This window comes from Heloderma suspectum, chromosome 4, assembly GCF_057233095.1.
Source record: "Heloderma suspectum isolate Gila_16-S chromosome 4, 16-S_ref, whole genome shotgun sequence".
NCBI lineage: Eukaryota > Metazoa > Chordata > Lepidosauria > Squamata > Helodermatidae > Heloderma > Heloderma suspectum.
In genome coordinates this window covers 267,640,194-267,653,238 of record NC_139461.1, presented here as the reverse complement: position 1 = coordinate 267,653,238, position 13,045 = coordinate 267,640,194, and the positions used below count along the sequence as shown (strand labels likewise).

At 43.9% G+C, this 13,045-nt stretch overlaps 1 protein-coding gene across 5 annotated transcripts in view; it reads right to left on the bottom strand.

Annotated features, from left to right (window-relative positions):
* The window catches only part of CHD6 (chromodomain helicase DNA binding protein 6), a 160,345-nt gene that overhangs the window by 56,542 nt on the left and 90,758 nt on the right, over positions 1 to 13,045 (bottom strand). For all 5 annotated transcript variants that reach the window (XM_084853779.1, XM_084853781.1, XM_084853783.1 and 2 more), the window contains 5 exons: positions 8,355 to 8,502; positions 5,652 to 5,801; positions 4,401 to 4,466; positions 2,311 to 2,369; positions 1,707 to 1,824 (listed from right to left, as the gene is read on the bottom strand). In XM_084853779.1, the coding sequence (XP_084709905.1) occupies positions 1,707 to 1,824; positions 2,311 to 2,369; positions 4,401 to 4,466; positions 5,652 to 5,801; positions 8,355 to 8,502 (541 nt within the window). The remainder of the gene's footprint in view (positions 1 to 1,706; positions 1,825 to 2,310; positions 2,370 to 4,400; positions 4,467 to 5,651; positions 5,802 to 8,354; positions 8,503 to 13,045) is intronic.

The window sequence follows — 13,045 nt, the reverse complement described above, 5'->3', positions numbered from 1 at the left end:
CTCGTGGCACCCTGGTTGTGGAATGAGCTCCCCAGAGAGGCTGGCGCCTACGTTGTGCTCTTTTTAATGCCAGGAGAAATCCCTCTTATTTTCTCAGGCATTGTAGTCTTTCTGTTTCAGTTGTTTTTAAATATGTTACTGTATTTTAAATCTTTGCACTGTGGCTAGGTTTTATTGTAGTTTCATCCTGTGGTTTTAAACTTTTCTCTTATGTTTCATCATGTTGCATTTTATGGATTTAATTGTTGTGAACTGCCCAGACAGCTTCAGCTACTGGGTGGTATAGAAATGTAATACATAAATGAATAATAAATTAAGGATTTACGTTGTTCACTCTGAACATTCTAAACATTCACTCACGGTTCAGGGTAAGCCGGGAGAAAGCTTACACATCTGTAACGGGAAGCCACAAAGGGTCACACTGAATCACTAGTCTGACCTTCCCCAACATGGTACCCTTCAGATGTGTTGGACTGCAGCTCCCAGCTCTGCTGGTTGGGGGATGCTGAGAGTTGCAGCCCAACACAACTGGAGGGCCTCAGGTTGAGGGAGGCTGCACTAGGGCATCAATTTCCTATCACTACTTTAGGAGAAAATCATCCTCCCCCTGCCCAATTCCACAACACCTACCTAAACACCACCATTTAAACATGAGGCACCCTGTTAAAACCAGCTAGGGAACAGCAGGTTATCAAACAGAAAAGGACAGGCATCCAAGATCACGTTCCTAAAAAAGATTCTGGCTACCTTGGATCCCTTGCTTAATGGGCAAGATGCTATCACACAGAGGTCACAAGATGCCATTGCAAAGGGCTCACATCCCTGCTCTGCTCTGTCCCAAATGCAAGAACTTTGTATTTTCATAAGAATGGGCCGCTAGTACCCCTAACCCTTCCCAGGTTATAAATAAACTGACAGCTTATTAATAATGCTGGGGCAACAACTCTGAATTTCTAGGCTGTCAGCAGGCATTTATCCTTGCCTGTGTTTCCTCTCTCTCATTCTCTCTCTCTCTCTCTCCACCTCAGGTGCTAATACAGGGAAGAATGTAGACGTGTGATTGCTTAACACAGCAGCGTGTCTTTAAAAACCCCAAGTGTTCCGGCATGAAAAACTATAGAAACCCAAGACAGAACTGGCTTTCTCACTAGGCGGTTGAAGGGGAATATCTCAGGGTGTGTCAAGTACAGGAGCAGCTGCTCATCCTAGACAATAGGGAACGATGTGACACTTTCCACGAGAAACGTTTCGCATTTGTGCCAAGAACCTGTACTGACAAAGGGCTGAAAACTCCAAGGATTTATTGCCACAGTTAGAAAGCAATTTCAATTTCATATTGCCCTGATTTACACCCACCAGGGATGCATGGAAAAAGCTGCATGTAACACGCCTGGCAGCAGAATGATAAATTCATATTAAATTTGAGATTAAGTGAGACTGACCTACCAACAAAGCGCATGCATATGTATGTACACACGTATTTAAGTGGAAAAAGACGTCTCATGAAATGTTGGCCATTCCTGGAAGCCCCCTCTGTGGCAGCCAGTCACATTTCGGCTTCAGAGGATGGCAGTTCCCCTGCCTACATGAATGTATGTTGCTAATGCAGGGGGAAAGTTTCCCCGGCTAATGGAGCCTTGACAAAGTGATGCATCAAATATTTTGAGGACAGGATGTCAGACCAGCCTGGCAGGTACACTGCTCACCTCGGTGAAAATGTGCTTCATCTGGGCCTGCTTATTGCGGAAGCGTTTAATCTTCTGGGAGATTCGCGGGTCTTTCTCCAACTCCTCCATTGTGGCCCATTTACAGTGCAAGTAAGAGCTGTGAATTGACAGAGAACACCATTAAGGGTATTAAGAAATGAATTGTGCCCCCAAATAATAAGGGAAAGCAAATGAGGACATCATCTTAAAAGGCATATCCAGAAAGTGCAGGGAGGAGGAGGAGGATGCTACTCAGTGGCAGGTGAGTGGAACTTGTAGGCAGTGGTCAGCCTCTGCTTCTAACAGAGATGACCCATAGGGTGAAGGGAAGTTCATGCCAAACTATAAATCTGGGAAAGAGAACGCTGGCATCAGGCTTTCCACGCTAAGGAAATGGCAGAGAAGGGACAACGACCACAGGACAAACACTGAAGCAGGGAATGTGAAGACAGAAACAGAACATGGTGCAAGGAATTAGCACTTGGGCTCTAAAAGGAGAAGACAATGAGAATGGAGAGGAGGGATGGAATTATCTATGTGTTCTGGGCAGTCAATGCATAACAGCAACACACTGGGGTAAGAAAAAAACAGATGCTATACGTACAAATTGCGGTATTTTACGTAGAACTCCTCCAGTTCATAAGTTGCTCCTCCAGGGTATGTCTGGAACCACAGCAAGCACTCAGTAAGCATCATTTGTACAAGACACATGCCAGGCTAGGACCACACTGCATAGCCAGTGTGATCTCACCTGAACTGAGCTCTAATCTAAATTCATGGGATACAAGAGATTTCTCAAGCACATTGCAAGGACAATGTAGAACCCCAGTTGGCAAGTAAAGCAGAGGGGGATAAGTAAGTGGAAGGCAGCGAAGTATGTTCCCATCCCCAATTGGTAGTGAAACTCCACATCTTTCAATAGTCCTGGGGAACAAGAAAAGGCAATGCAACATTTCCCCCATATGCTTCAGGAGGAGACTGCATAGCTCCAAGAGTCCCCTACTATTTACTAGGCCACACAACACAGTCAATGCACAAAGGAAGAAATTGTATATCACCCCCTTGACAAATTTATGTCAGCCCAGAGATTACAGTCCCAACATTTTAAAACTGGTGAGCTAAGCTCCATGAGCAGTTAGTTGGTTTCAAGATAATAAACAAGTACAGGGAACAAATACAGGGTTCTCACTCACCCCCTTCGCCATGAGAGAATAGCCAGGCTCTGGTGAGCATGATGTGCCTGAAGCTGGAGCTACACACAGAGGCAATTCGGCCTCCCCACTTCAGTTTGGAGATGGAAAGCAGAACAGTGTGGGCTTCCCTCTTTGCCTTTAGGGGTATTCTGAGCTTGGAGCACCTGTCCAAGCCAATACGCTTCTGCCTCCTCACTCAGCTCCAAGCTGAAGACTTGCCCTTAGCCCAACAAGTTGTCTGAGCTCAGAGTACCTGATAGGCACAGAAGCAGAGCAACCCAAGCTCCGAGCTGAAGGGGAAGAAGCAGAGGCACATCAACTTACCTCTGTACCTGAAGGGCGATCCTCTGCACCCCTTCCAGTCCTGAGCTGCTGGGGCAGCCAGGCTTAAGGACATATGATGAGCCATGCTGAATCAGACCAAAGGCCTATCTAGTCCAACATTCTGTCCCTGCAGTGGCCAACCAGATGACCATGGGAAGCCCACAAGCAGGGCATGAGTGCAAGAGCGCCTTTCAACTCATTCTCTCAGCAACTGGTATTGAGAGACATAGTGCCTCTAACACTGGAGATAATATATAGCCATCATGACCAGTAGCCTTATCCTCCAAGTATTTGTCTAATCCCCTTTTAAAGCCATCCAGATTGTTGGCCATCACTTCACCTTGTGGCAGCGAATTCCATAGTTCGCTGTGTGAAGGAATACTTCCTTTTATCTGTCATGAATCTCCCACCATTCAACACCAGGCTTGTTTTCTGCCTCCCACACCCCCAGCTACAAGGTTAGAGATAGAAAGAGGAGCAGACAGCATCCTGCCTCTCAAGGGAAGGGAAGTCCTGGTGACAACAAATATTTGGTTGACCAGTAAAGCCAGCCAAAGTTGTCGACCCTGAACAAATACATAATCAAACAATAGTGGAAAACTGAACTATTTTCAAAACTTTTTTTTTTAAAGAAAATTAAAAATCGCAAGTCTTATAGAGAGAATCACTATGGGAACGCCATCTTCTCTCTCTCTCTCTCCCTCTCTCTGCCCCCCCCCCCCCGGTTATATATGCAACTATTGGGTTCCACATTACTGTTCCATGAAATGCAGAATATATCTTCAAATTGCCTGCAATGCACTATTCTTCCTCCACACTGTATAATTTTTCTATGAAAAGTAAACTATTGCTCCGGTAGGATACTTTTCTCCCTCACATACACTCTCTTTCTCCCCCTCAGCTGCACCAGCTGCTGCTACTACTAACAGTTCTGAACGTTTATTTAGGGCCAATACCATGCTAGGTAGTATATAGAACATAGAAATGATACAGCCTCTACCCAAAAAGTCAACATAAAGTAGAATCCCTACAGATTTACTTTATTGCAATTGCCATGGCCTAACCATATCCATAATATTATACCTGTTGCATGACCTGTTCTAGTCAACAGGTATAATATTAGACCTGTTGACTAGAAAGAGTCTGGTTAGGGCTCCAAAACAAGAGAAGGACTCACCTCCTTATGCACCATCCTAGAGGAAAGAATCCTCTCAATGATGTTGGCATCATCCTCGGGAGGCTCCTGTGGATCCAGAGATAGGAAGGTTAGTTATCCTGACACGACAGTGGCATCTACTATCTCAAAGTTGCACACATTAGAAGAGGGGAATCCATTGTCTCATGCTCTCACATCGAACTTAATGGCTTTCCTGGAATAAACAGACCAGCAAGTCCCTGGAGTAATTCTGTCCTGTACCATTACCGAACCTTGGAAAAAAAAGAACATGGGACTGCCGATACTCCAGATTAAACATCATCCCAGATCACAAGAGCAGCCGGTGAATGTATAGAGGGTGCCACAGTTCATGTAGGCTCCCTAGAGAATATACCTGTACAACATACATGTTTAGAAAAATGTCCTTGGCATATCCATTTTAGTTTCTTGTTTTGGTCATGTGTAAAATGAAGTAATGTGTGAAGCACTAAAGGCCACCACTGGAAATGAACTGTGAACTTAAGAACTGAAGCTATTTTTCTGTGACTTGTATATACTTTTGGGGAATGCTCTACATTCCTACAATTAAAATGGAGGTTTTCAGCAATCAGTTACACTGCTTATGGATTAGATATAATGCTCCAATGGCTACTTTACACAAAATCGTAATGCATACTAGAAAATTATGTAAAAATAAGTAGTAGTATTAAGAAGTCAGGTCAGATTAGGCCTATACTTGGGAAACAAAAGCTGCAATCCTATACATGCTTACTTGGGAATAAGTCCCACTGAATTCAGCAGGACTTGACCCAAATACACATGCGTAGGATTACACTCAGAAGCACAGAGGAGAGGTCAGTTAAGTGGCCTCCCCCTGCACACAGTTAGAGCAGCTTAAAAATTGCAGGAAAAATTTTCACTGCATTTTTATAGTGTATTACCACATGCAAAGAACACTTGCCTGAGAACCACAGCTGGACAAGCTCACTCACTTGTGAGAGTTTAGCTAACAAAACCCATGGATTTGGCCACAGCGCTACTGAATACTTAACTCTTTGGTCAAACTTTTGCAAATATTAACCCACACCTCTACACAGTGGAGGCTGGTGGTTCCAATGTCAGTGGGGCAGTGAATCCGCTCCAGGTTTCGGCAAGAACCAGTCAGAACTCTAAAGGAGCTATCCAAGGTGCGAAGCCCCACTGATATTGGAGCCACCAGCTTCCACTGCATGTGTCACACTGCTACTGCATTCTCTCGTCCTCCAGCCATACCTCTGCCTGCCAGGCCAAGGTAGATGCAGACAGTGCAGAAGCCCGGCCAGCTCCTAGTACAGCTATCGTTTCACCATCATCATCTACCACCTTGAAATCCAGGTCTTCGTTGTACTTCCTGCGCTTCACCTGGCGTCCAGAGCGGCGCTTCTGTGTATCAAACACAAGCTCAGATAAGGGAGGAGAGAGGCACACAAGATTCCCAACTAAGATTCAGCATTTGCACAGCTAATGCATAAAGCAGGCACAGCGCTCAGCACTTGCCCAATACTTGTCCACCCCTTGCGCAACTAGGGCATGTAGGCCCCAGGCCTGTAAGCAAGCTAACAGTAGTTTAGAGAGGCTTAGAGATCCATAATGCTCTCTGCTTTTGTTCATTATTAGTTGCATGTCCCTTGCAGGTGGGACTCTTGGCTTGTAAGATGATTCAAAGGTCGATATGACCGCCTCAGCACATTCCATGCTAACGAGCTCTGGTACCATTTATCTTATCAGAGTCTTGGATGTGCCTGGGAATTGAAGCTATGTTTATCTTAAAGCTACAGATAGCTGTGCTGGGAATATTATGATAGTCTTGCTTCTGCCACATATGTTACTAAGCAATGTAGGCTCTGCTGGGAAAGTTGTAGATGAACCCTAATTAACCCTTGCTCCTGTCATACTGCCTCATTGCTATGACATGTATGGTATAAAACCCATCGTGCACCACAGCTCTGGGTTCAGAGAAGCTGTCTGATCCAACCATTGGTACGCCTGTGTGCTGTAAGTGCTCAATAAAGTCTCCTTGTAAGTAAACCTGGATCTGGCTTATCACTTTCTCAGCACCTCTAAATATTGGCAGCCCACGGCCAGGGCATACAGGGCACTGGAAGGCTGAAGTAATATTTTAAAGGATGCAGGCAAAACACCCCAGCTGTTCACTCCATAATTATGAGCACTACATACCAAAGATAAATCTAGTGCTGTCAGTTCTCTGAAATCAGCCCCACTGGCCCTGAATGTAAGGTCTACTGCTCTACTGCTACAGATCCATGCATGCTGAAAGGCCCCAACCAATGTAAACCAAGTTATAGCCAGATCAAGTCACAAGGCAGGTAATGAATATGACTCTAGGGCTAAGATACTGTACTTAGTCAAATATATCTAATCCTCTCCCTACTCTGGTTCTTTCCTTTCCCAGCAAGTCTCATTGTGATTCCATCATCTGCTCTTAGCATTCTTCATCAACTTTACAGGCGATGCAGCCTGTGCTGGGGGACAGGAATGGAAAAGGAAGAAAAGACAACCCTAAATTTGCCTGCCTGCGTGTCTGAATTCTGTTTGGGAAGATATATGCACAAATCAGGCTGCTCTTTCCTAGAATCTCCTTTGCCCACCTTTATTTTTCTTACGGCTGTCTCTGAGCAACCCACCACTCCCTTCATGCTGCAATTACTCTCCAAATACACTCCCTGTTCAGTATACAAATCCTTTCAGCTACTTATATCTTTATACCCAACTGACCCCTTCATCTAACTGCCTCAGAAGTTACTCTTGGTCTCCTCTGCCCAACTCCAGCTTTCCTTGCACCAAACCCTTTCTGATCAATGTCAGTGCATTTGGCAGCCAGTTCATACACATGCATGTACCTCTCTGGATTTCTAGTTGTTTCATCACTCAACCCTTGAGAGATGGCAGGTGAATGTGTAAACTGGAATGCTTTGCATGTATGTCAACATGAGGGGTTAAGGAAGTTCCTTCTGCCAGGTTTTATCTGAAATGGCTCATTCACATACATGCAAGTCACCATTGGATGATGCCATTGTCAAAAAGTGAGGATGTGTGAACCTACCCTTAGTGAAAAGCATTCCCAGTTGCCTCTTGAACTCACTACCAGGCTCCTAATCAGTTCTGCACCCAAATTTGTGCACCTAACCTCAAACTCAACCAGCCTATCACCTACCTGTTCCTCAAGCCCAGGGGTGGGAAACCTGTGGCCCTTCAGAAGTTGCTGGACTACAGCTCCCATCATCTACAATAATAGCCATGATGGCTGGGGCTGATGGGAACTGGAGTCCAACTTCGTCTGGGAAGGCCGTAAGTTTCCCACATCTGCTCCAGCCCTATCAAGCATCCACATCCACCTGCAAGATCCCTCCCCACTGCCCCGGAAAGATGCTTGGAAGCAGGGGGGAAATTTGAGAGGAGAACCTCCTCCTCATGCCACCCATGCCTCTAAAGGTGTGTGCAGACAGTGGAGCTGTTGCTGTTTTTTAAGAGAGATTATGCACAAATGCGGTACATCCACCCACTACAGTTCATGTGCACTAGCAATGCTGTAGTGCATGGGCTCCCCAGCTATCTGGGGAGCCCAGAACTGTGGTGTACCACAGGCACTAGCAAGTACATGATATGAACAGGCCATGCTGTTCATGTGGAAGCGGTCATGTAATATGAAAAAAATGAGGCCCTTGCATTTAAATGCACACAGTCTAGCGGCTTCCCACACTTCTGGTTTTGTGTACAAGCTGCTATCCAGATGCATCCTTGGGGGCTCTCAACATAAAATAAGACATCTCTAACTAAAAAAACACAAAAGGCACTATTGGAACAGCAGCTGGCAGTATAGTAAGAAACTGCACACAGATTTGTAATGATGGTAGCTGTCATTTTCCTTCAAGACAGAACTTCCCATGCCCAAAAAGGTGAGTGGTCCAAGCATACCTGGCTGTCAGCCGATTCAGCAGACTCCTCAGGGCTCTGCCCAGACAGTGAGAGAAGGCTTTGATCCAGCTCTAAACTGTCCACTGGAGTGTCATTTTTCCTTTTCCCCTTTTTCTTCTTCTCAACAGGAGTTGGTCCTTGCTCCGTGCTGGAGACAAAAATGGGCAGCATCAAAAGAATATCAGCATGTCAGAAGCATACCGGTGGAAGCGGGCATGGTATGGTTGGTGTTTCTTCCTCAAATGCCACCCGAAGTGAATGCCTCCCTTTATGCCACCATTCCTCTGAGAGCACAATGTCTCTTGCACTCAACAGCAAAGAGTCAGACACAAGCCATGTCTTTTGAAGGCTCTCTTCCACCGCAGTCTTGTGTCCTTCCTAAAAAGCCACTGCTAAAGGCCAAAGGATTACTCTCCCCCATGCACAGTGAGGAATGGTCAATGCAGCACAAAGGGCTGCAGCCAGAAAAGAAAATAGGCAAAGCCGCATTTGAGCATAGAAGTACTTTAGGCGTGCACACTTTGTATCCCAGTCAACATCCTTTTGAGAGGACTATGATTATTACAGAACTATTATTTCTAAGGTCTCTGCAGACAAAGGCAGCTATGGACCGTTGACTTCATGTTCCTCTTTGCAACCACAAGGATTTGACAAGGATATGGCTACAGAAACTGGTTTTCATTCAGTACCACCACCCCAACATAGGCCCTGATAAAGTCTTGCCAACATTCAGCACGCAAGCTACTTCACATTTGTAGTTCCTTTCTCCCATTTAATGAGATAACTTTCATTTACTGCTAACCCCAAACATTAAAAACAATGTTTGTGAGCCCAAAATAATTCACGCAGTTCTCGTGCAATTATATCAGATCTCTTGAGGACAATCGCTTTTCTCTGATGTTTCTTGTGTTGGATTTTAAATTCTAGGCTCCTTGGAGCATGGACCTGTCCTCTTGTCCTTAGTAAACCACCATGTCCACTGGTGACGCTATTTAAAGAATAATAACAGCAACCAATGATTATGATTAGTATTAGTATTTTCTTTAGAATCAGAGCAACTAAAGAATTGCAGCTACTTTATTCTCTTCACAAATACTAGTGTTTGCTCACGACTTACTCTCTGAAAACAATCTTTACGTAATAACACAACACCAGAAGCCGAAACTCCTACAAAAGCACCAGAATATAAGATTAATCTTTTCCAAAATAAGAGAGAGCAAAATTGGATATGGAGGGTCAACGTACGAATATGATATCATTCTCCTATACCAGAACACTGAGGAAGAGGGGGGATGAGGTGGCCTTGAAGGTGGTTACAAGCTGAAGGCCTGCAGATTTAATTAATTCCATGGCAGGCAGGCTGAAAGCTCTAGCTGCAGACTTCAAAACCACATCCAAGCTTGTCCTGCGTGAGCCCTAACTGCACATGGAGCAGCATGGCGTGCTAGGCTGGCAAATACTATGACAATGTCGCAGCCTGGATTTACCTTTTCACCCAAATCAAATCTGGGTCAATATTTTAATCAGGAATGACCACCTGGCAGCCTGAAGCACTTTTATTTGGCTCCCAGCAGGCCCAGACAAAATGCGAATCTAAATATGGTAAAAAAAAATTGCCCAGAGTTTCACTGATAAGGTAAAACATTTTCAAAACAGTAAGCAACAAAGGCATTTGCAATTTTATGTTACATCTCTCTTTGGGTTCTGCACAAAATGCCCCAACAAATAACTACTAAGAAAGGCAAATGAGGCGCCATGTGTATTTTGCATACGTTTTATTATATTGCTGTCTCATACAAAAGGACCATGGGCAATTTGCTTCTTGAGATGATCTTTCAGGAAGTAAATTTGTTTATCCCTCCTGAGGCAATTACCTCATTATGATCCATAACCAAGAAGCTTTTCCTCCTAGGTCAGAGGTGGCGAACCTCAGGCCCAGGAGCCAAATCCAGCCCTCCTGGGGTCTCAATCTGGCCCTCCGGGGTTCCCAGATGGCCATACCCCTTCCCAGGGCTCCACCGCCTTTCCCCCAACCACCAATCATTTGGTGATTTTCAAGCTTTAGTGCAGTTTTTCTGTATTCTAAAAGGTTGAAAATGCCTCTCCTAAGGCTTAGTTACAGGCAGTAAGAATTTTAAGGTACAATATGCTGGCATTTTTTGTATTTGGCCCCAGCCTTTTGGCCTTTGGCCCAGCCCACCATTGAAATGCGCCCCCTGAGAGCGCAAAACTGAATTTGGCCCTCAGGCTGAAAAAGGTTCCCCATCCCTAAGGTGGACCCTAAGGGGATCAGGCTGTGAGAAGTGTAAGATACATCTGGCTCCTATATTGTTGTCTGGAAAAATTCAGGACCCCTGAGAACTGGCCATCCCTGATGTAAATCCTGACTCATCTAAGGCTACGTAGAAGTAAAGTCTTCCACTGAGGCTGTCTTTCTTGAGATTTCATTTCCTCTTTATAATAGGGAAAAGTTGGGCACAGATTATTTGACTGGCTTCACCAGGGTCCACTACAACAGGTTTTTTTTAACTGTTCAGTAATACCATACACAGAACAGTCCCATTTCTTGAAGACTAGTCCTCTGGTACAGTACATGTTCTGTGCATATTAATCAGGTTGCAAATAGCCAAGTCACATTTCTCTTCTTTCCAAGTACACCAGTTCAATGTGATACCCATCATTTCCAAGGGCAAACTCTCAGCCCAAATACCTGGTGCTACACTATGACAAAAACTATTTTATATCTTTGATTCATCAGAAACCTTCATCAGAAGCCTAGCACAGACTTACCTTCTGAGGAAGCAAGGAGGAAAATGGACTGCATAGGGAAAAGATTGTAATGAATAACAAAGACCAATTTAAAACTTTCCTAGGCCTTGTGCAGATGCAACACTTAAAGATCATGAAGTTGTTGTTGTTGTTGTTGTTATTATTATTATTATTATTAATTATTTACATTTCTCTACCGCCCCATAGCCGAAGCTCTCTGGGCAGTTTACAAAGGTTAAAAAAATTAAAAATACAATATGCAAAATTTAAAAGTATAAGAGACACACAATCAGAGAGTATACAGAAAGACAACATATATCTAAAAACAACTTCGAGCAATCAGCCAAACCATAAAACAAATCCAGGATAAATTAAAACTCATCACATGCTGCCAAATGCCTCGGAAAAGAGAAAAGTTTTGACCTGGCGCTGAAAAGATAACAATGTTGATGCCAGGCAGGCCTCATCAGGGAGATCATTCCATAATTTGTGTGTGTGGAGGGGACCACCAAGAAGGCCCTCTCCCTTGTTAATGAAAAACCATGGTTTGTTATGATATATGAACCAACTACATCCAACAAACTAGGGTTTGCAAGGAGCCAAACTAGGATCTAGAACTACAATTTGAAGTTGGTTTGCAAACCACAGTCTGGGTAAACTGTGATTTGGCTTTATATCTGATCTAACAAACTATGGTTTGAGAAAATGCTCTGCCCTTGGGAGCCTCTGTTTCGAATAGTATTTGGAGATTTTCAGGAATGTGGAGAAGAGGGAAACCAGCCCTGAACCATGGTTTACTTGTACATCTGGAAAGCAAATCATGGTTTGGAGTTTAAACTACAGTTAGTCCTAAACTATGGTAAGGATCAGCATCAAACCAGAATGTGAAACTATGGTTTGAAGGGGGTTTGCAAAGCATGGTTTGTGTTGACTATGGTTGCTATGTCTGCACTAAGTAAACTGTGGTTTAATTTCCTGCTTCTGCAGCCCTTTCGCTTACAAGGTAACAAGGTGGTCTCACTGGGGTCTCTCAATCCACACACCCCAGAAGTATGGCTTAGCTTGTCAAACTACACCATAGTTCCCTGTGCCTTTGGGAGTTCAACTGGGATTAAAAGCAACAAATAACAGTAAGCACCAACAAAATTCAATGGATTGTAAGTACCAACAAAAATACAAAGCAACTGAAACAGCACCTTTCATGAAACCAACTCATGTTCAAAATGACATGATGCCATGTTACAAAGTGCTCTTCTTCAGGCTTCAGCATTCAATGGAATAAAAAAAAAAACAAAGAGGGGTGGGGAAGGGTGGTTGTGAGAGGGAGATGAGGTTACATGACAGGCAGCCTGCACAGTTGGGTGTTCTTCCAACAAAGAGAATCAAGGATGAACAACAGCCATGTTAATTGGATTACAAACTGTCTGGCCTAGATGACAGGATCAGGTTACACTTCCTCCAGCTCCAGGATCAAGGCAGCAAAATATGGCTACAAACCATTTTCAGCAAGAAGTAGATAAAAATATCTTTAAAAAGGCAACAGAAAGACACTTGCTTGCACAGCACCTTTCTACCTTGTTTCTGGAAGGATAGGCATAAAAGGGTCTGTGTTTTTAAAAGGGCAGCTAGAATAAGTCAAATTTAAATAATGCACTTCACATAACTACTGCATGTTTGTTATTTATTACTCTGCCAGTGCACATATTACCTGGAAATTGTATCTGCAATGGTTTTGTATTTTCTTTTATATCACTGATAAAAGTAAGCTAGACGTCTTCCCCCAAAGTTTTTCAGACCCCATTTAAAACACTCTTGGTTTCCTGTTTTTGCTCAGTTTGTTCAAATGTATTTATTTTTTATTTTAGAAATCACTCTAGTTGCTGTCCCATCCCCAATCCCCTTTATCTTCTGGTGTGTTGTTC